Source organism: Strix uralensis, chromosome 4 (assembly GCF_047716275.1).
Source record: "Strix uralensis isolate ZFMK-TIS-50842 chromosome 4, bStrUra1, whole genome shotgun sequence".
Classification (NCBI taxonomy): Eukaryota; Metazoa; Chordata; class Aves; order Strigiformes; family Strigidae; genus Strix; species Strix uralensis.
The window spans coordinates 53,234,508-53,258,819 of NC_133975.1; the positions used below are offsets into that span (position 1 = coordinate 53,234,508).

General features: G+C 36.5%; 1 protein-coding gene across 2 annotated transcripts in view; it reads left to right on the top strand.

The window, feature by feature from the left end:
- Positions 1 to 24,312, top strand: part of GRID2 (glutamate ionotropic receptor delta type subunit 2) — a 756,499-nt gene that overhangs the window by 529,688 nt on the left and 202,499 nt on the right. For both annotated transcript variants that reach the window (XM_074866754.1, XM_074866755.1), the window contains exon 8: positions 6,647 to 6,766. In XM_074866754.1, the coding sequence (XP_074722855.1) occupies positions 6,647 to 6,766 (120 nt within the window). The remainder of the gene's footprint in view (positions 1 to 6,646; positions 6,767 to 24,312) is intronic.

Here is a 24,312-nt window from a genome sequence, read left to right on the forward strand (position 1 = left end):
CACCATGGAAAGGGCTGCTGACTTTTTGCATTATTACCATTTGCTTGCTTGTGTTGTTTGTGAATGGGAGACTGATCCTGTTCTACATAAACATCTTTTATGCTGTTTCTTACTACCATCTCATCTCTTTGCATCTCAAGCAGAGTTTATTCCATTCTTTGCCACATCACCCTAGCTACCCAGTGTACCTTTTTTCAATTCTCACCTCCTAAAATAATGTGATTAATAAAAGAAACTCCTGTGACCTTTCAGATAAGAGCTGCACTGTGTTGAAGATAAGTTTATGTGGCTCTTAACCCCGAAACATGAAGAGAAATGGCCTGGAGAAATACAAAAGCATTCAAGAAGGCAGGAGCAAGTGGAAATTCCAGGGTTGTGGTTAGCTTGCTAAAAAATGAATCAAATGCCAAGGAAATTTCTGACATGTGCAGCTAACCAGGCTTGCATCCTGTTGCTTTTGGGTTTCTCTGCTGTTTTAATGAGATGGCTTTGATAAGAAATAATTTTATTGGTGTAAATTGAATAATCCAAATACTCCTTGTACTGCATTGTGCTGACAGAGATTAATTTCTAGAAGTAACATGTTAAAATTGAAAGTCAAAATTTAATCCAAAATGATATACAAAAATTTCCTGTTTGTGTGTATGTCTGTACCATTTCAGTCCCTAGGCAGAGGAAAGCTAAAGATTGCAGCTGAAAGATGGGATTGCACAAGAAAGAGGAATTCTGCCTTAGTTTTATGATTTACTTTCCCTTTTGTTTCACTAAAGCATTTGTGTAGAACTCCAGGATCACAACTGTGTACTTTTGAAATTAAAAAGTTGACATTGATGAATATCTGATGAGGTATCAGCAAACAATCAAATTAAAAAGTAGTGAAAGGAAAAATAAAAACCACTTCATCTCTCTTTCTGAGAATGTTTCCATTTCCATCTTGGTTTTTTTCTTTAAACACATTTTCTCTCCTGTCATCTTGGAACATCCTCTAAAACCAACTCAAATAAAAAGTTTTTCTCAAAAACATACAGGTTTTCCTTAATTTTGAAACAAAACATGAAGAAGTTACCATGTGGTATTTAAATAGTTTCTGAATAAAAGGTTCTGCATTTTGATTTTGAAATCAGCACTGTTCCAAAGACATAGTGTATAATGGAATATCATAAGAAGATTTCGTTGTAGTTCAGGGTGAAGATACATTCTGTGACTTCTTAAATGCTCCTGGAAAAAGAACTTCTATCTTCTGCACAACTTTAACTCTACCTTCATAACAACCTGTATCACAGAGCCGGAACCACCATCTTGTCCCAGTTTGTCCCTCACCTCAATGTAGTTTCAATGGGTGTTGCATTGTAGCCGAGTATGGTGGTGGTGGGGAAAGAGTTAAGGAAGAGATGTCTAATTCCAGCCTGCTTGCCTTAGAAAAGGACTAGCAAGGGAAGTAGCTGTTCTCCTGGCAACAGCACAGGGGAAGTGATGTTGCACAACTGAGCTCTTGCTGCTAAAAAAGCAGGAAAAAACAGTTCTAGAGGAAGCTTTTTTAGAAGAATAGCTTCTAGAATCAGAGATCCAGAAACAGGGATATCTGGCAGTGTTTTAGCTGCAGAGAGAATCTCTCTTTGATTTCTGGAGGGGAAAATAAGAAGAAAGATGGGAAATCTCTATAAAGATACACACTGAAGAAGGTAAGAGAAAGGGATGCTGATGTTCCACCTGCAGCAGCACTTGTTAAAAATATGAGAACTATGACAGCAAATAAACTAATTTCTTTATGATTAATGAGCTAATAGGGAAGAGTAGAGGACAAGGGGGAATTAGTTTTAAACGTTTCTTGAAATGGCAAAATAGCTGTCTGAATCATTCCCTATATTCGTTACTTTTCACTGATGAACATTTGATTCCTGCATCGCTATTTCTACAAACAACTCCAGATGATTGGGCAAAGCCTAAAAAAACATTTTAAGCTCACTACAATTATTAAAATCTAATATCTGTTTCTACCCATTCTGGAACTGAATAGTTAAATTAATCAGGAAACACAATCTTTTTAATGAATTTGGCCAGCTCTAGCAATTAGTTCCAAATTCACTTCTGTAATAGGAACTGTCCCCAAACCACATGCTCACTTGTTTATTTCTCAGTAAAGCTATTTCACAGTGAGAGAAATAACTATTGCTAGAAAATAATTCTACTGTTGGAAAAATTAATCTTCCTGAATAGCCTGAGAATAAATCTAAGTAGGATTATATGGAGGATCAACCCAGAAAAATGACATCAAGTTATTGCATATATCTTTTCTCAGCTTACCTGATCTCTTCCCAGTCACATTTGTTTAGCTTACTGACAAAGAACAAATTTTTCGTGCTAGCAGCAACATAGAGCCTATTCCTTTGTGGAAAATGAGCTGTACCTCATGCTGTTTCATGAATCGTAGGTGGAAATGTCAACTAGTTCTGGTCTCAGAAACGTCAGTGATGTTCTGTGGTGATGTGCGAAAAAGATGCCAAGTTGTTTTTCAGGTAGTAGATTAGACTGTCTTCACTAGCAGCTAAAAATGTGTGTCAAGTTAAAAACTCAACAAATTTTCAATATCCTATTTTTTTAAGAATAAAATGTGAAACTCATATTTAATGCTTATAGCATTTTTTTCTGCCTGTAGCCACAGTTTTTTCTTTGATTACAAAATAGCTACTGTCTGAGCATAATCATATTTTGAAAAAAGAGGAAGTTTGAACAGGAACTGTGAGAGCAAGTACAATATTTTATAACTGATGATTGGCAAACTGACATTCCCAAGTGAGGTCCTGACTGCTAGGTAAATAGTGCTTTCTTCAGGGACTTACAGTATAGTAGTGCCTAAGTATATATAAACTGTAGTTTATCTTGCCAGTCTAGACAGGACCCAAGTAGGCTTTAACTATATTGCCAAGCTTTATAACAGCTCTGCAAAGCCCAGAGCAGTGATCAGAAACGTAAGTAAAACATTTTTGTCCTAACAACTGACATTTCACTCTTCAGTTTTAAATGTGTCAGGAAATTGCATGGTTGGAGCTCAACCATAGAGGAATTTGAGAGACTAGATAATAAATGTGTCTTCGTTTTTCCCCAGATAGCATTGTTTCTGTAAGTTAAATGAAATGAAAAATTTCTTTGCCTCTTAGCCATTATCATTATTAACGCTAAAATAACTTGGAAAAATCTTATCAGGAAGTTACTGGATCAGTAGCTATCATACAGATGGCCATTTCCTCTGTGATCTCCTTCCACTATGCATTAGCAGAGGGATAAAACACGTGCCATAAATCAAGTAACTGTTTTAAAGGGATCCACATTGTGAAAAACTATGCAGAAAAATTGGAGCAGTGTCCAGAGACTCTTCCTAGGCAGTATGCTGTCCCACTCCATCAGCCCTAAGCAATAAAACAGGCTCATGTAAGCCTTGTAAAAAGGCTGTGTGGGACAATAAGGACTAGTAGAGAGCAATAACATGATTGCCTGGCCTGCAGGTCCAGCAAGGTAGGTCCCAGGTAGGGAGGAAGCATCAGGACCTCCAAGAAGTTTCCTATCAGATTTAGTATTGTTGTTGGTATTACATGGGCGGTTCTTCACTGTTTTGTTTTTCTGCCTCTGCCCTTTCCAACCCAGGAGCATTCCCATCTAATCAGAGCTCTTATTACACTGTTTGCAGATGTACACAGTCTAGGAAAGAAAGCTCTAATCAAAGGCACTCTTACATGAGGAAATTTCAAAGCATGATAAAATTGTCAAAATAGATGAATGACAAAAATTGTTGTTATGGTTACTGCTGGATTTGAGACAAACAAAAATAACTAACAGACTTATAGTTTGTATCTTGCCCCAACAGTTGCAGCCATTTAAAAATCAAGATAAATAAGCTTACACAATGGTTTTGGGTAGAGATTCAATGCCAAAATATGTTAGGTAAGTCTGTTAACCTGTGCTATATATTAGGGGCCATGTATTTCCAAAGAATCCTGTGTTTTCTTAAAAAGTAGATTTCATTACTTCAAATGTAATGGAGGTGAAATACTTCTTCAAATTATATTTTTTTTTGTATCATATTTGATCAAATAGGAGTAAGGTTATAAAAAACAATGGAATAAAATAAAATAAAACAGTGGAATAAAATTTTAAAATTTTAAATTGCTGTCTCAAGTCTCAAGAAATCATTTGCACTTTAGACATGATTCTATCTTCATTTCCTGTAAATTATTTGGAGCACTCAATCTGGATAACAAAGTCACTTTCATTTTCTGTATTGAAAGTTCCCAATTTAAAACTACTTTGTCACAAAATGAGAAAAAAGGAAAACACTTTCTGCTGTACAAAGCATCTGTGTCCACAGATTTTAATATTTTTTGTTGACTATTTCCTTTCTTTCATCATTTTGTTCCAGAGTTTTCCCTTCCTTTTTCCAGACCTTGCTTGTGGCTCACTTGAAATCATGGTGCAGCTCAGGAGGTCTTTAACAGTTTAATTAATTTTCATACTTAACCTACCTCACACTCACAGGGCTAATTCACATTGGGGGGGAGTTTTAGGAAGTAATACAGGAATGTAATATAACAGGAGTATAATATAATAAAATATGGTAAGGGGTCAGAGTGGTGCAGAACTAGAAACAGCTGTATGCAGTCAGGGAGGGCAAGTCGGCCAGATGGACGCTTTTGGGGATCAGATGGGGATCCCAAGCCTTGCAGATCTGTGCTGCTTTGCAGGCATTTCTACATCACATGTACCATGAAATTCTAGCATGATTAATCAAAAAGCCAGATGAGACCATATAAGAAAAAAGGTATGTGGAACAGGTTTTTATTTCTGGTTCGTGAATAGGTTGTAGTCAAATATAAGTTAGCAGAAGAGGTTCATATTTGTGAATCTCAGTTATTTACCGAAGGATATGTTCAAATGATTTTTCAGGTAAACACAAGCTCACTCTGTCTTTACTCTGAACCAGCCAGAGGTGTGCTAACCCCAATCTAAAAGCCATGATAGTGTGATTATTACAGGATTGTACTCAAGCTAATAAGTAACCTCAGTGTCATGCTAACCATAGCAACATGCATCAAAATTGCTTGGCTGGCTCTCACCGATGGCGAAATGACCTGGAATCTTCCTGCAAAAGACTCTGCAGATGTACCCTTAATCAGGCCATTGTTTTTTCCTTTTTTAAAAATATTTATTCTAGTATCTCATCCAAAAAGTAAATATTGTAGAAAAGAGTTTAAAAATATTAAATATATATACACACACAAAGATTGTCTTGTTTTTAACTGAAAATGGAACTTCATAAAATATTTATGTGACAATAGTAGTCTCTATTAAGTTTTAAATGTATTATCGCAATGGTCAACTTCCTTATTTTTATTATAATCATATTCATGTTTTATAAAAGGATGACAACATTTTCTTAGTTCATACTAATCTGCAATGGAGATGCAAATTTTGTACTCCTTCCTGGATTTTCTCCAAACTGAAGATGTGAGAATAGAACTTCTAAAATCATGATTCAGCAAGGCTTATGTGCTTAGCTAGGTAGTTTATATTGCAAGAGTTTATTTTCCTTTTTTTTCAGTTCAAATAATAAAGCTCTTAACTGAAAGAAGAATCACAACTGCAAAGCTTTTGCATTATGTATTGAAGAAAAGCTATGCATTTCATGTGGTTTTACACCAGAGTCAGATTTTTTTCTTATACATACTTAAAATATTGTTAAAGTTTTTTTCAGGGAGTGGGTTAAACATCTAATTTTCTCTGAATTTGAAAACTGAAGAAATTTTTTAAGGCTAAAGGTTTTCACTGTAGGCATTTCACGTGGCTCTGTTGCTTTTACAGTTCAGGTTGTCACAGTTCTTACACAAAGATGAAATGTGTGTCGTGTTGAATTAGCCCTGGAATTTATTTTGAGTATTGCTGTGGCATGTATTGCCTTTTCAACTCTGATTCTTTATCGTAAATATTCACTGTTTCATCTTTGGTATTTTAACCCCTTTTGACAAAATGTAAAAAGTAAAAGCAAGTTTGAAAATATGCTGCACTGTTGCTCATCTCATGCATTCTTAGTAGTAGAGTTGTGGAGGAAAACAGGAAAATGACTATATTCAGCTAGACTAGCCCCTCACCATTTGTGCATATCACTTATGTTGGGCCAATAAACACCCAACTTTATCCAAAACTCAACCTGATCTTATGTGGGAATCTCTTTTGGGTGAAACATTTAGGGGCAGAAAGCAAAAATAAACAAACACAACTAATTTTTGTGCAGTTTTGTTTATATATTTTTCTTTAGTTTTGCTTCCACTAAAATTAGTCACAAAACTTTTTTTTTTTTAATAAGGCTAGAATGTCTATACATATACACTGATGGGTCAAATTGGAGTGCAAATACACTAAGAGTAAGACTACTGCTTGTATTGCATCTGCTTAGCATTGCTGAGTTTGATTCTTCTGTGAAGAACAACTTAGGCTTCAGAATTTTTAGGGAAAGGCGGTCTTTGGAAAACTGTCTGAATTCTTGTAGTTGTGTCTGTATTGTGCATAGTTAATGTACAAATCCCTTGGAGAAACTAAAGGTTGTTATTATTGTCTACTTCTGAGTTTTCACTTCATTATTCTTTTTTTCCAATAGGGTGGAGTGAATGGCTTGACTGGAGAACTGGAATTTGCAGAAAATGGGGGGAATCCCAATGTGCATTTTGAAATTTTGGGAACAAATTATGGAGAAGATCTTGGCAGAGGGATTCGCAAGGTGAGGCTACATATATTCAAACAAGAGATTTTTTTTACTGATTTTTTAAAAACCTTTCTTGTATTCCATGTTAATAGAAAAGTGTTTGATGGCAGCTAACATGCTGGAATGGGGGAAAACTCTTGAACTTCTAGATACCCATCTATTTTATTATTGCAAAGAGGCCTTGCAGTAGTTTGTGTTGATAACGGTGGTGTTTGTAATACAGAATGTGTTAAGCTGCTGGTCAGCTCTCCCAAAAGACCAGTGAAAGCAGTTGTTTTGAAACTCTTGCAAACCCTTTCCAAAATAGCAAACTTTACATTGAATAACGCTTAGAGCACCGAGATTGGCATTTGATACTTGTGGTCGAAGTGGGATGCTGCAACTGTTAGATGATTAAAATTCATAAGTACAGAAAGAGAAAATCTGTTGTAACATAGACAAAATTTCTTGTCTTCATGAAATAAGTACTCAATGTTTTAGTAGAAATTAACTTTTACAGAATAAGCATAATGTTAGGTATTCAGCTGCCCCACGCAGTCCAAATACTTGGACTTCAGTTGTTTGAGGAAAAGGCGTAGATCTCCAGCAAAATTACTTTTTCTTCGTATTTCAGTTTTGCTAATCTGTAAAAATAAATCTAAGTCCTGTATAAGGAATGTTGGAAGCAGGTGTCTATTTGCAATGCATATCCTTAAATTTGCACAACTGCCCATCAGGATGGCAAAAGTAGCAAAAATCATATGGTACCTCTTGGGAAAATAAAAGACTAATAGGCTTTTCCAGGAGCAATTCTCCTTCAGAGACAGACCTCCTGAAAGATAATACCAAGATCTCTTTATTTAGTGTATCACATCACGGTGGTTTTTATATGTGAGGAACCTGAAGTGATTGAAAGCAAATGACAGAGAAAGTTATCTTAATATATGTAAACTGGTTCCATGTATCAGTGTCACTATATGATGAAGTACATCATTTGCATACCTTCTGCAGTAACAGATAAGTACTCTGAAAGAAGGGAGAGATAAATAAGAAGTTAAAAGCGTCTCTAAATTCCTGAAATTTCTCCTCCACTGTTCATTGGAATTGTTATTCCATTCCTGCTGTTTCATCTTTGTCTGTACCTTAATGTACACACATGCCTATAGTTACTTCACCTTGAGCAGAGTTCCTGATAGATGCTTTGGAAACTAAAAGGAATTTGATCTTGTTGATATTTGGAGGTGCACTTCGCAAAGTCTTTAGATGACCAGAATGTTGGATGAGTCCTTATTTCCTCACCTACAAATTCAGTCTGTTTCAACATATTTTGACTTATTTTTCATGATGTGCACCAAGGAGCTATTCGTTATTTAGAGCAACCAGGTAGTCCTTCCTAAGACAAATCTGTATGTCTTCATTTAATTTAATTGGTTGACTTTGGTTGTTTTACAACTTCAGGCCTGTCTGGGTGAATGCTTGAGTGAAACATTAAATTGTGCTCTTCCATTTCACAAAAACATGGAAGAGAAAGAGAGACCCACAGAAAGGTCTTGCAAATATAGAAGTACAAAAAGACTTTCTAACCTTTCCAACTTTTCCAATGGTATAATTTAGTTTTATAGTTCAAATTTAAACTATAGTACAGTTGTGCAAAGCAATGAGATAGTACCAACAGGCTTTTTGAACCTTTCTTGTTGCTCTTTATCATATTTCAAGGCAGAGACATTCATTGTCTTTGAAAGGAAATAGATGTGAAGTTTGTCAAAGAGAACAGTTTTGCACAGAATATAATTAGACCATGAAACCTTGTCACAAGAGCTGTATTTTTTAATGTTTGCCAAGATGAACATTTAAAATTAAATATAGAGATTATAAGAAAATTTTCCATTGAAGGTTGCACTATAAATGTCTATTGTTAAAGTTTTGTGATGCATTTCAGCTGGTTAAAAAGAAGGAATTGTCCAGAGCAGAACAGATCTAATCTGTTCCAATTTTTTTTCTAAACAGCATTCAGTGATCCAGAGAAAGCTTTAGAAAGAGTCCTGGTGTAGAGAAAGGCATTTTCTTTAGAAGGAAATTTCTGTATTTATTGTGAGAATGTGATAGTTGTTTGTGGAAATGTCTTTAAAAAACCAAAAAAATTCTTATGAAATATTGTAATTTTTTTACACCAAATTGAATAGTAAAAGGATTTAAAATAAATATGGTATTTATAATCAATGTCACAAAGTTAAAAAACAAGCTGGGGATCCTAAAACATTTACATCAAAGAAATTTTTTAAGGGGAAAATGCCACATGTTGGTTTTACTCTTTTCACAAAAGTTCACATATTTTATCTTTGATTCAGTTTTACTTTAGAGTGTATGAGCCACTAATGTTGGAAGCAAATCACAATAATTACAGGAGTCAGATATATTCTTGTTAGCTACACTAATTAAAGTGCACTTCAGATTTTCATGTATTTAGTGGTCTGACTACAGAACTACGTCACCATTTTTATTTCTCAGCTCTAGTGGAAGCAGCTGCAATTAGCAGACTGACTGAAATTTCTAAACAAATGCATCTTCCCTACTTAACGTGTTTCTAAGTACTTTTATAGGAGATAATGAAGGGTGAAATAATGACAAAAGGCCCATTGAAGTCGTTGGGACCAGAAGTTGACACCAAGTCAAGTGTGTAAAGAATTTCTTTTGTTTTTTCCAAGGAACAATCAATTGGTTTTAATTAAAGCAAGTGAAATTTTAAAATGCACTCGAATTCCTCAAGAGTCCAAATTCTGCTTGAAGTCAGTTCTGTTTGGGTTCCAGAGTCATTTGGTTACTTCTGAAAAGTTCATAGGTTAATATTCCTAGTGCTCGAAGAGGCAAACAGTTTAGCAAACACTGAGAATTCATGTTTATGTTTGTTTTGATTGGTCAAATTAAGCCATGTATCTAGCAGAAACTAGAAACTGTTTGCAAGTCCTCTCCTTCAGCTTTCATGGGCTACTGTCATACCTGGAAAGCAGTGGGAGCATTCATGTGGAAGTTCATTGTGTTGGGGTCCTTCACCTAGAGATGACTTAGCGAACTGAGGAGTGGGATTTGCCTGAAATACAAATTTTGTACCCTTATGTCTGTAAATGCTATCCATCACCTTGCAGACTGTGGATTGCTTAGGCTATATGTATTGCCAGAGTCAGGTACTTGGACTAATACAATCAGATTGTTGCCAGATACTGATTTTATTGACACCAGTGTTGTTACCATCCCAAAGGAACTGCAGAAAAACTTGCTTTTACACAACATGCTATGGCTTGCGTTTGTGCAGATATAGTTGTATTCAGTGGGAGACACGGGTGTATTTCTGACATTTCTCTGTTGGCATTTGTCTGTTGGTATTTGACATTTGAGTATGTATTCTTTGACATTTAAATTTCAGTGCAATACTTTTATCTATACTGTTGAAATAAAAGCTGCCATTCCTGTGAATAACCATCCAACAAACAAATGAACAAAAGGGAGTTGATAGCTCAGAGGAGTACTGTCTTATATCTTAGTGGTGTAGAAAACAGCACTGCAGAAATAGTGATTTTCATGTTTTTTCCTTGTGCTCCTTGTAATTCAGAATGGGCTCATCCTCAAAGGCTCTGTTCTACAGCTTTTGAAGTTCAGAGGACTTTCTTCCTGTTCTCACACTGGTTTTCTTACCACGTGTGGACATTTGGAGATCATGGTGCATTTTGCTCTGTATCCATATCCCTGTTAGCGTACACCCACCTCCTGTGTGTTTCTGTTCTCTTCTGAAGATGGTTTCTGTTGTTTCCTCCCTGTGGGAGAATGAGATGACATGCACCGGGATGTCCATGTCAAGACTTTATTTGCATTCAGGGCACCTAGACATGCCTCAGAGCAAGGATAGAGCTGTGGGCATGCAGGAAAACAGATAACTTGAGTGGGGCACCTGGGTAACCCAGGATGCTTCGAGCCCTCCACATTTGCCTGGTAGGATTGTATGACTCTGTCCTAAATTATTTTAATTTGATGACCTTGAGGAGGAAATGTTAGCTTTTTTTAATCCAAGGGATATCTGTAGTGCATTTCATATGAATGTGATTGAAGGCCTTTGGCCATAATGTCCAACAGCTGTGTTGTTCCTCGTTCCTCTCTTTCTGCCAGTGCGAATGTCAGGACCTTCCCTGTGGAGTCAATACATGCAGGTTTTTATTTCACAGGTTATTAAGGGTTATGTAGAACATTCTGTAGTTGTGTTATTTGTTCAGAGATGGGAAAATTGTATTTCAATTTTTGTTTACATTCTAGTGAAAATAATTTCTACTTCCACTTCATCTGAGAACGGTTGTTGATTACTGTAGTGGCATTGCTTTGTTATCCGATATATAATTTTTTCTTACGTTTGCATCATGAAGCAACATATATTCCAAGTGTATATTTTTGATCTTGGGGAAGCTGTTATCTCTTCTTACAAAGTTAACACTTCTTTTGTGTATCTTTTATCTCTTACTCCCTTTTGCTTCATTAGATAAAAAGAGAAGTTATGCAGTTCTGCTGACACTTATTAACTAACACTGTTTAATAACCAAGAGCGGACAAAGTATTTACTTCTTGGTTAGCTACTTGAGGTAAATGATGGGTTCACCTGTTCCCTTTGTGATCATGATCAAAGGTAGAGCTCTGCAATGTGATTTTTAAAATGTATATATATCAGCACCTGGTACTTTAAGCTGTGATCTGTTTCAGCTGTTTCTAAAGGCTGACATGCAATTTATGATGTGGCTGAAAGATGTATTTGCAATTTACAGAGACATTTTCTAGTGAGTTGAAAATAAATGTTGCTGTGTCTGACTGCTTTGCCTCTAGTGTTGATAGAAAAGATGGACCTGGCACAGTACTAACATGATACTCTCTCTAAAGCAACTTTAAATACAAAAGCAGCCCACTAGAAATGAAATAAGCTACTTAGTACTAAAGGTAAAGAGGTAATTAAATACGTTGGTGATCTGGGACCTGCTGTTCTAGTTCAGCACAGTACTTAAATCTGTTGTAAACCTCTTGAAAAGTAGCATTTCCTTTCTTTTTTAGTGCTTTGCGATATATGAAGATACAGTAACTAATTCTTTACTTTCTGCTAGCTTCTGCAAATCTTTTGTGAAAGTTCAGTGAAATTTAATTGGGCTGGAAAGTATTGGGAATTTGCATGTTATCACAGTGAAACTATTGTTAGTAGAGAACTGTGATTTACTTGAAAGTGAACTTCTGTTTAGCTTAAAGGTCAAACTAAATGCATATTTGAGTCTAATGGAAAATGGAAAAAATACCTCTATCCATAATTGTATTCCTGAATTTTAAAAAATTTAAAAGTTTAAAAAAATCCCCTTTCTTTGCTTTTGAATAAAACATTTTCTTTTAAAACCTGAGACTGCAGAGAGTCAGACTGGCTCAAAGTAATTAGCGTATCATCTGGAGAATTTGTCAGGTTTTGGACTCTGAATCAGATGGGGGGTGGGGGTAAATGTAAATCTTGGTGTTGGACTGTTCAGGTGCTTGCCCTGACCCCAGGCTGTTTGTCTGGATGAGTGAGTATTTCAGTGTTCATAACAAGTGCAAAGTAAAGAAACCAGAGATGGATTCAGTGGCTTGGTAGATGCTGCCACAGGAATATGGAAGACCAAGGTTCAAGTCCTCCTCCTAGTGATCATTAATAAATGCAGAGCAGAGCTGCTACTACAGGCAGTGTTATGAGCAACCTGTTCCCTGTGAATTATTCACCTGTGGAGCAGGACATCCACCAGGAAGACACATGAGAGCCAGGATCAGGTTTATGAGCAAAATCACCCAGAACTCAAACTCCATACTCATGCCCACTAAGCCAAGACTTAGTGCAACAGAGACACACTATCCCACCTATTTCTTCTTAGAAGCAGCATAGTCAGACATGTCTGCTGAGCTCTAGTGTGCTCAGGCATTTGAACTTAGCACAACCTGTTGTAAAACAGAAGGCTGATTTTAGGCTGTAAGACAAGAGGGTGTCCAGATTTCCCAGTCTAGAATAATAGCGCTAAGTGCCTGGGTTAAAATTCAACTCAAATAAGTAAGATACAGGTTTATCAGGTTTTCAGAATGCAAGTTGGATGGCTCTTAGCAGTGCCACTTATATGGCTAGAGGATTGAAATCTGAACTCCCCAAAAAATCTTTCAAGCCTCTGAGTAAGTGCAGCACTCTGGAGTGAAGAGGGTTTGTTCCTGCATTGGGAATAGTGGGGAAAAAAGGAAAATGCAGGGTGGCAGGAGAGAAGCATGCAATGGGACCCTGAGAAGAAGCATTGATGTCAAGCAGAAATTCCCCTTGGGACCTTGGTGCTCTGTAGTATTTCTCTTGGCAATTTTGGCAGGGATGAGTCCATCTCTCTTTTTCTCAGAATTTCCATTCTTGTCAAAACTGATATGAATGTTCTTACTGAAAACTGCTTTCAGTGGATTGGGAACTGCCTATTTTGACTGATTGCTTTCATTAGAAAGAGACAAATCTTTTTTATGCGCTTTAAATTACATAGTTTCATGGTTTTTATTCATTTTTGTTCATCGGGATAAGAGGTTACATTTTACCCGTCTACTGTCGAAAATGCAGTTGTCTTGACAGCAAAGAACAGGAGAAATATTTTCCACTTTCAAAGTTGTGTTTTTAATTTCCTTTAATATCTTGTTATGACAATGGAAACTTGAGAAAGATCAGTCAAAAAATAATAAAAAAAAACCCTAGGAGTTGTATCAGTAACTCCTGTTTTCTGTTGATGCTGCTAGGCAAGTGCTTAACCGCAGAGGCTCCTGTGTGATTATTCTGTCCTTCAAAATGGGCATAAGAGCAAAGAATGATACAGAACAACATTCATTTCTTTTTCACAACAGAGATTTTTTTGTCCTGAAACATTTTGAATAGCAGAAATAGCATGGTGGGTTTTTTAATAACTAGAGTGGGAAAGAGAATTTGGATTTGAATGTTGGTCAGGTTAATGTAGCATGTGAAACTTGATTTGTATGCATTAGATATTTTTCCTTCATTTTTGGGTTCCTTTCTTCTTCTTGAACTGCTTGCAGTTGGCTGCAGGTCAACCAGGTCAAGGGATTATATCACTTCTCTTTTTTAAAAAAATCAATATTTGCAATTAATTTTCAGTATGATTGGTTGGGCCACTTCTGAAATACCTTTACTATGGTTATGTGGCTTTTTCTTCTGCTTGAGTAGCTGTGAAAGCCTCCCAGTGAACATGGATCTGCAGAACTGGCTGGCAAGTTGTGGTGAATATTTATCCTCATTAGCTTCCTCATTAGTCACTTAGCTTTAGCTTTTGAGCTGAAATGTTTGAATTCAGCTGAACAAATTAGCTTTGTAACTCACTTCAGAGATCTGAAGTGCTTAGGAACTTTGAAGTGCCTCAAAACTGACATTTTGAATAATGTCAGGAGAAACGGTGTATGATTTAAGTTAAGAATGGACTTAATGCTTCATTGACCACTCAGGCAGTAATGCATCTATGTGATTTTGGAAATCCCATTAGGGATTTCTCTTCACCTTTAAGGGAGCACTCAGTGGGTGCTGCTTCAAGAATGCGGTTCATCATCCTTGAAATTAATAGGATAAAATAGCTCAACTTGGAATTACTTGTTTTAAGGTGGGGATTCTTAATGAATTATAGGTACCTTTCAGAATTAAAGTTTTCAATTATTGTCTTTTGCTCTTTAGAGTTGGTTTGTTTTCAAGCAAAGCTATCATCTCATGAAAATTGCTTCATTTCACAAATACTTGTAACTGGAACAAACATATATTTTCCAGTAGTAAGAAGAAGTTATAAGTGTATTTAACCCTCCATCAATCCAAAAGAAGGGAGTGTTGTAGCTAATTTATCATGTGAAGAGGGAGATAATAGCTATATATTCAGTAAGTTAAATATTTCCATCCAAATTTGGCTGTAAATTGGGTATCCTAGTCAAAAATGAATAGTAATTGGAAAACCATGTAGACAGCAGAGAGGGATGTTAAAAAAATTGAGCTGCTTCTTTTAACAGGAGACATGAAGAGATGGTAGTAGGAAATGAGTCATTTAGGTTTAGCTTTTGAGGGTGATAGAAGGGTAATATTCAGTTCCCAGAATTGAGAGCTCAGTGCACAGCCTTGGGAAGGCTGATACGTCAAAAGGTTATAACACAGATCTTAGTCCATAATACGTGGAAGTAGATCTACACAGATTTCACAATATTTGATAAACTGCTTTTATCTTCAAGAACCATAAGCCAAGACTGACATAATTAGATGGCCTGCTATGTCTTGCCAACCATGACTCCCCACAATGATGAATCATAGAATAGTAGAACAGCCCAGGTTGGATTTCAAAGATCGTCTGGTCCAACCTTTCAATAAATTGTTTCTAATTTGTGCATTTTGTGAGGGACTTCTCCTTGAAGGCTGTATTGCCTTGTAGGCTGCTGAATGTTGGATGAACCCCTATGGTACATCTGAAAGGTCTGGAACCTCATATTGATGAAAACTTTGCAGGTACAAGTTTTAAAGTAGACAGAACTGTCGTCTTTTGCAGTAAGATCTCTGTTCCAACCTAGCCTGTTAGCAGGAAAATATGAAAATGTCTCTTATTAGATGCTGAATATTTGGGTATAGCAGAGATGAAAGGAAGTTGGTTTGTTTTTTGTTTAGTTTTCTTGAGGGGGGTGGGGAGGTGGGGGTGTGGAAAGACTGTATTTAATTGACCATGATGCTGAATGAGATTTTGTTGACAGTAGTACGCAGTATTTTCCTGCAGTGGGTAAGTGGCCCTGATAAACCAAATGACCTTTGCCTCTGTGGCCACAGAGTATTCAGTGTCACTTTCTACTAAAGCAGGGAGAACCCAAACATTTAATCCCTTTAGTCCTCCCTCTACAGTATGCGGGATCTAGAGGAGCTAGGCAACTCATAAGCTGATTGGGAAACTGGTGACTGAATTCAATGAAAACGCAGGGCCTGTGGATTTCCACTGAGAACACCCTCTATATATCTGTATTCCTATATATATGTAATATCTACCACCCTCAGCCCCCACAGCTGTGGGAGTAGATTTACAGTGGGCAAGAATGTGAAAACATCCATGAAGCTGGTGAAGGCTCCCAAATTCTTCAGAAAGATGCAGTCATCTCTAGGCAAGTGTCAGAAAGAGTTACGTTAGCAGAGTCAAGGTTCAGATGTCTGCTGACGAGAGGAGAGTGGTGCTGACCAGGGAGAACAGCTTGAGTAGGTGGGGAGTCTCATGGCTGGGTTGGACCAGAAAAGGCATGTGGGTACAGTGGTTAGTTAAAGAGGAAAAATGATACATTGAACTGTGGAAATTGCTTTCCACTGTTGTTAGCACAACACAGCTGAAAGTACAGTAAATCTTTGTTTGTTGTGGTGTTTTTAAGACAGATAAGAAACTAATAGAAATGTTTGAGAAGACAAAGAGAAGCATCCCTGTGATTTCAACTTGGATGCTGTATCATTGTTTATAATGTACTGTAGTTTCCAGATAAATTAGCTCATGTATTTCAAAATATGACAGAGTTTACTATGCATAAATCATCATTTGTAAAGTAAAAGTTTTCAATTACATTTTCTTATCTGCCAAAAGAACTTCAGAAGTAGAAGTGATATCTCATTTTGTCTCAATATTGCATTTATGGCAATGCTGAGAGATGTTTCTCATAAAGTGGTTATAGATGTATCCTGTAATTAAAAGAATCCTAAAAGTGATTTCCAGAGATAAAAAGTTACTTCTGTGTAATTGGTAAGGGCCACCTCCTTGCACCTTTTGTGTTCTTTGCAAGTAATAAAGACAAGGATGATGAAGTTTTCGATGACTTCATAATATTTATAGTTCTCTCACAGTGTTGAAAGATTTTTATGATTCAGCCTTAAAATTACAGTGCTCAGATTTTTGCCTGTTTTAAGGTTATGATATAATGCCTTAATCAAAGGGTAAGTTACAATAAAAATTAATAATAAATACTCTTGTCATGGCATATTCCTGCTTTGAAATGCACAGCAGAAGTAATAGAAAAAGTGATATGTATTAGGTCTCAAACACTTTACATTTTCATCTCAGTAAACAGAATAAATTTAATTTGATAGAACCTATTTTTCTGAAAAATAAAGCTTTTCATGAAATTGTGAGCACACACAAAGACTTTGAAACTCTTTAGGCTAGCAGCAAATGGGGGAAAATACTGGTTTAAGGAATTTGGCAAGGTGTGTCTGGCACCTGTGGGAGATGTCTGTTAGAAAATAGTCTCATCATTACGTCCAATACTACTACTCTCCATTTCTCAATACCTGTGAAAATTATTATGGCCATTTCTTTCTCAAGTATAGCAGTAGATAGAATATTTTTCTTGTGTAAACAGGAAAGGATAGAATGGGATAAATTGCAGAAGGGCTTCTGTTGAAATTTGAGTTCAAATTAATTTTAGTCATATATGAAAAGCATTTTCATATATGGTACAGAATTGGTTCAGAAAAATGTCGCATAATATACTGGAACTGGTATGTTTGATTTTAAAAAAATGTTAATTGAAGTTGATAACATTTGGATTTAAACTAATAACTTAGTAGCTATAACTAATAACTTTAACATATTTGCAGTCAGCAGAAACATATTGAGAGTAAAAGTTTATGGTACAGGAAATGGTGTCTCCCTTAAACCACTGGAAATAAAGCCCCTTATTTTTTCATGGACTTATCTGACATTTCTATCTAAGAGAGATGGATAAAGAGAGAAAAGGAGAGATTAGGAGCCAAGCCATGGCTAGAGCAAGAAATAAGGATTGTTTTGCTATGGCTGGGCCATTTGCTGATTCTCCAGTGATTCCAGTGTTATTGCAGATATTACTGGAGTTATCTCTTCTCTATTACTGCCACACCCTGCTCTTCTGTGCTAACCATGCTACCTTTTATTGTGTATTATTGCATATTATCTTTGGCAGTTTTGTGTGCTTCCAGTTCACTTATCTGCTGCTTTGCCTCTTTGTATTTCTTCCATCTTGTCTTTGCTGCTTCATGGTGTCCCTTGAAGCCTAGATCTAGTCTCATCTTTGCTGCATTTTCCTGATCCATGCTGCTTCTGCACCTTATCTAGTCATAAATCTATTAGTCTGAAATGCTGGATTTGCTTCATTTTGGTTTCGGGTTTTTTTTTAAACGCACTTTTATAATAACTTATACCTCATAAAAATCTGATTTAAAGTATGCATTCTAATGGGGTGTCTTAATAATGATCCATACATTTTACATTAATATTTTGATGCAATGTGTAGTTTGTATACACCTCTACTGATTTTGCATTATAACTTGATTGCTTTTAAAAATAATAGATTATATTTTAAAGCCTCGATACTGGTGTTTTGCATCAGTTTGGCTCTAGAATATTTCAGTACTCTAAATTTATTCATATTCTGAATTAGCACTCAGGTACTCTTAGCTCTCTAAATTTATTAACTACAGATAAAATGTGTGATTTTCCCATTGAATGTGCATGTCAGATCTCGTTAGTTTATTTTAAGCTCTATGTTATATTACTTGAGGCACACATTTGACGTAAACATACAAAGTAAAAAAATAAATATTTTAGGATCTAGTTCAGTAGCATATATCCATGATTAAACCACACATCACTCCCTGGAACAGTGTCAATTAATGCAATTTTGTTAAAATATTTATTAACTTTTTAAAGGGAGTGTCAGTCCTACTCATGCAGCAGCGGTTAAACAGTTTCATAATCTCTTTTTCCTTGTAGATAACTCTTAATATATATAGGAATGGATACATCTTCCTATTCATCTTTGCTCTGCAGCAACCAGCTTGCCTTGCAATCCCTGGACCAGCCATCCAGGCCTGCTGCTAGGTGTGTGTTTCTTGCTGCTTCATTTGGTTTTTTTCTTCAAATTACAAGTTCTGCTTCTGACATTGGAGACTGTGTGAGCCTGCTTTGTCTTGCAAAGTGCATCACAAGTAATGTCGCATTAGCAAATAATAACATCTGAGGATTTCTGTGCCTTGCTGCAGGGATGTAGGCAATGGCATGAAATGCATGAAAGATTCATTTGCACACTGGAAAAACTCAGTCAGAAAAGGTTAGAGGAGGGGTAGTCCAAGCTTTGAATTAGAGAGGGGGTCCAGTTCACTGTCGGAGCAGTTCTGTTCACACAGTGGATTTTAGCTAGTGATGGGCATCTTTGAACATAATTCCACAAAGTTTATTCCACAGTGGGGCTACAACCTGGAAAACAAAGCCCAATCTACAGTACTTGGGTAGTCAATGTGTCTGGTTGCTAGCAGGAAGATTTTTGAAGTACAGCCTTTTGGTCAGTGTAGACTAAGGTAAATGGGATTCCCCAATATTTTGTGACCTATTTGTTCAGAAATTACCTTTTCAAATATGTTTGAAAGACTGGAATATTTCACAGCTAGTTTGGTCTACAGTAAAGTTATAATGAGTCTCTTGATACACTTGATTCTGGGTAGTTAAATTGATTTTTCTGTTTGGCCTTGGGGTTTTTGTACGCTAAACAGCAGTGTGGAAGTTATTGTCCTCTCTCACTACTAACTTTACTGCTGAAGACCTTACACCCTCCTTGTGTTTAGCTTTGCCACTTTTTCTGTCTGCAGGAAAGCAAACATGACAAGACCAACTAAGTGATGGATATCTTCCCACATGAGAATACAATCTTTATGTCACTTTGTGACTGTAGGCCACCAACAGATTCCATTAAACAGGGATAGATGCACTGAATACAAATGTTTTTAGCATCCCTACATACTGAAGCATTTCTGTTCAGTCCAAAAGGCAGTGAATTTCACATCAAACTGATTTCATGGCAAAGATATTCATGCTGCTTTTACAATTTGGGGGGGATGAGGACAAACATGATAGGAAACTTTAATAAGAAATTCTGATCTTCTTCTTCTGATAGTGTACCACATCCTCATTTTTTTAATGTGTTCAGTATGTAACATCATACTCCACATTTATTACAGATCAATTCCTCTGAATTCTTTTTGGTTCCAGTTGTATATTCCTTCTAAGTTTTATTAGACTCTTTTCCAACAGCTTTATAACATCTAAATTGTCCATCAGTCCATTAGTCATTAGAAACTGCCTTCTAGTTTGCTATGCCACTGTACAATACTGAGGCAAATCATTTATGCAAGGGAAAATGAAAACATCACTAAAGAAAACAGAGAATGTTATGATACCTTGTTAAAGAAATGTTTGTATTCATCATTATTTTCTTTTGTATTTTCTTATTCAGTTCATTTGCCTTAGAAGGAGGAAAAGCCCATATATAAGTGTCTGGTGTAGTTAAATCCATTTTAAAAAAAAGGACTTGAAACTGCTCTAAACCTTCAGACACCATTGATAAAATGAAGTGGAAGTGTATTTCTCTCTCCCTCTCTCTTTTTTCTTTTCTTTTTTTTTTAACACTTTTACCATATTTTTTGAAAGGTGCTTTGGCAAGTGCAAATATAATAATATGTAATCATGTGCCAATCTGGCCAGTTTCTATCATCAGTGTGATCTCTCTTAAATCCTGTTGAACACAAACCCCAAAATCTTTCTGTAGAAGACAAAATATTTTCCGGTGGATTACATCTATCCATTGAAAGGTTGCATGTTCAGTTGTTGGTTATTATCTTAGCTTGGAAATACAGTAATCTTCACTTGGATGTGAAAAAAATAGAAAGGTGCTGGCTTTTTGCCAGCTGTATTTTTTGAACTGTGGGTATAGCAGTAGACTCAGAATTGCAAGAGGCCACTGACTTGAAGGTGTTGCAGTCCTTTGGAGGCCACAAATAGCAGATTTCTGACAGATATTTTAATGAGAGATTTTGGAGTAGGACAATTTAAACTTCTCAATCTAAAAATACTGGAGTCTAAAAAAATGGATATACCAACTTCTTCAAAAAAAAATCAATCATCCTGAACAGCATAGCACAGCTACTTACCTGTAACAAGATCATTAAGAGTTGGGAACAAAAGCAGCCCTCTAACTTGTCATTTTGGGTTTTGAAAGACGAGAAAGTATGGGATAGAGCCAAGTGGTAAAGTCCCCACATTCTGGAGAAGTCAGCTAAAACTGAAAATAAAACTTACATACTGCTATGAACCTGGCTGTAGAAGGCAGTTGTTTCTTAATATTCTGCTTTGAAAAACCTATTTGAAATAGGAAAAAAAAAGTAAAATCTTATTTCATAAGGACTCATAGTTTCATCCATAGTCTCTTTCTATTTTTTGCAGTACCAAACACAACAGTACATTTACTCAAGGGTGGGAGGATGTTAGTTAAAAATAATACAGCATCAGCTGAATGCTCCACAGAATTTAAAATTAAATGTCTGCAGAGATTATTTGCTATCATGCTTGCTATAAAGGTATATGGCTCTTGTGTGGGATCTTCTAATAATCTGAGATATTTCACTGCCCTCTCTTGGTGAGAGTTAAAACTGGTCTCTTTTTCACAAACCTTAACCCAAAAGCAAAAAGGATTTTTCCTTTGGTGCAGGTGTTATTTGATAGGAAATCATAGCAAGTTACATATTGTGGATGAGTAAGTATCCATGAAGCTGTGATGGTTTATTTCAGCTTGAAGTTTGTGAGTGAGCTCACTGGTTTGATCTATGATGTGTGGACATATCCGTATAGGAAAATTTATTTGTGTATTCAACATCATACAAACATCATGACAATGTATCCTTTTCCATAATTGTATAGAAATGTTTTAAAAACACTTTAAAGTCTATGTGTCTTGTGAGCAGTGAAAAAGTTGAAGACATTTTATTTGCTTGCTGGAATAATGAGCTAGTCACTATTTTATTAAAACCTATCGGTTTTAGACAGTTAATTCAAGTGCATATGTTAACTAGTAATTTCCCACTGAAACATGTAGAGGGAGGTGCTGCCCTAGAAGACAGTTCAAAACTGCAGAAGGTATCTGGAGATATTAATTAGCTAATTTCACGGTTTAGTTTCAAAGCCTATAAATATCTTTCCTCCTCCAAATCTCTGTGAAAAGAAAATCAAGTTTTGCAAGCTCCCTGAGTTACCCCTGAGCTGATGCTTCTTGTCTGATATTTGGGTGAACTGAGAAGTCATACGTGGGGCCTTAAACCATGACTGATTTCCTAACCACATGCTATTATGAAAGGTTTTGTGAAACACATCACAAAAGCATGAGCTTTGATTTCTGTGCCATGATTAAATCTGATTAAATCAAAACTGTAGTTAAACTTCAGTCAATTCTGTGTTTTACTTCAAAGTAATCAAGCAAATTCTTCAGTGATAACATTATTGGTTCAGAAAGGCTGTGAAGTTGTACTGCAGGAGGGACTATAAATCAGAAATGCCACGGATTTTGTATATATAGTTTGTGACTCCCAAAGGGATAATTTTTGATGAAAGTTATGTTTAGCCATATATTTCAGGAGGTCTATGTTATGGCAATATTTACAAAGCAGTGAATGGGCAAAAATAAACCAACACATGTCTTGTCTTTTGCCAATGTGTTTTTTCAAGCCAAAAATGTAAAAGAAAACAGAAATTTGGTACATGTCCAGAGCCATGTAAGCAGTTCAGAGTCTGTTCTGTTGCCAGAGCACAGACATGCTGCTTTCTACTGAGGAATATTTAGAACACAATTTGCCGTTGTTGGTAGCATAGCAAAATTATTTAAACCGTGTTAGATGTTTTTATACAGAGCAATGACTTGTTCTGTACCAAATGCAAATTTGACAAGTGCCCCTGTTCTGAGCTGCTTGGTTTGAAAGGACGGAGGAGTAGACATGTCAACGGTAGAAAGTTTGTGCTGCACCAAGAATGCAGCAGCTTCCAAGGAAAAGTCTGAAAGGGAGGCAGATGTGATGGAAAGAGATCCTTTCCTGTCTAGCATTCAGTAGGCAGCACCATGACCTGACTTTTCACCAGAGGGTTATCAGAATCTTTGCAGATCATCCAATCTATTGTTTGCTGTCCTGCTTGTGACCTGCATCCAGCAGCTGGCCCTCTCTGAGCCTGGAGTGGAGAGGGGGTGGGCTTTTCTGGCATGTGGCAATATCAGCAGGTCTGACTTTATAATGAATGAAGGTCATCCTTTATATGAATTCTCTCAGCTCCCCAGCAGTTCAGCCAATCAATCTGTAAGGAGCTTCTGCAAATGTCACCTTGCAAACTGACTACACGCTTTGGCAGGAAATTAGAAGGAGCAAAAACAATTCAAGAACCAGGTTGAGAGATGGTTATTAATTTTTTTGCTCGTGTCTTTACTGAAGGTGGAAACAATCATATCTCTTTCAACACAGCAGAAAAAGAGGAATCATGACATGTTTAAAAATGCAATATATTTGATGCAGCAATCTTGGTACACAGTGTTGCGAAGTGCCTCAGGGCTGCCACATAGTTCCCTGCCCTCTGTTTTGTGTAGCTGTTATTTCAAGTCAGTCTTGTGGGATATGTCCCATCCCCTACTGCATTTTTGAAGGAGGCAGATTCATGACTAGCTGTATTCTCTACTGACTATTTCTGTATTAGTAGAAAGGCCAGTGTTTTAACTTGGAAATAAAAACCTGTCTGGCTGGTGCATTTCTCCACATAGCCTGTGTATGGGATTTGACTAGTCTGGACAATCACCACTTGAAGGTGAGTTTTAGGCTGAGAACTGGTGCAAATTAGAGACATGACTATGGGGCAAACATGTAGGAGATCAAGGTGGGCAGTAGGGAGAGGCCCTTCAATAATGTTGAATGGCAAGACATCTCTTTTCCTCTTTATTTTTAGTTTTTGATATCTCTGTGTGATACAACAGCTAGGATGTTCATTTTCCTGTGCCCCTGTCAGTGTGGGAACAGAAGAGTTTTGAGGAAGAAACAGTGTTTTGGGAGAAGTGTGGGAAGGGAATGAACATGACTGCTTCCTATGCTGGCTTTCTGTGTTGTTTCTTTTGCTTTGTTTTTGCTGTCCAAGGGTTCCAAGTACACACAGTTAGTGTGAAATGCCAAAAGCTGGATATAGATATCTCTTCTGCTCCCCTTTACAGATAGTTAGAAGATCATTGTCCAACTTTTACTACTGACTTCCTAGTAAGTTGGAAAGCTAATCAGGAAGAAACATTTATTTTTAGCTTTTTGCCACTGCCCTCAGACTTCTCCCCATAATTCAGCTAATGAAAAGAATTCTTAATGCAGTGCCTTGTAATTTTAAGACTCAATTTATTATTTGAATATCTTATTTATGTAGAAATAGTTATAATATCTTTAAATTGCACCCCTCTCTTAAAGCACAGAGCACTACAAAGACCTGGGATAGCTGAGAAAATTTTTCGGCTGAGTTCAGTTTCATTTTAAGTTCACACAAAAGCTCATTAAAATGTATGTGCCTATACATACGTACATATAGGTGCATGCACGCAAAAGCTGGTGGCCTACAGTTTTCCTGTAAAGCCCTAGGCCACAGAGCTCTCTGTGTGAAAATAGATTGCCCAGCCTCAAATACAGGATGTTCAGAAATCCTGAA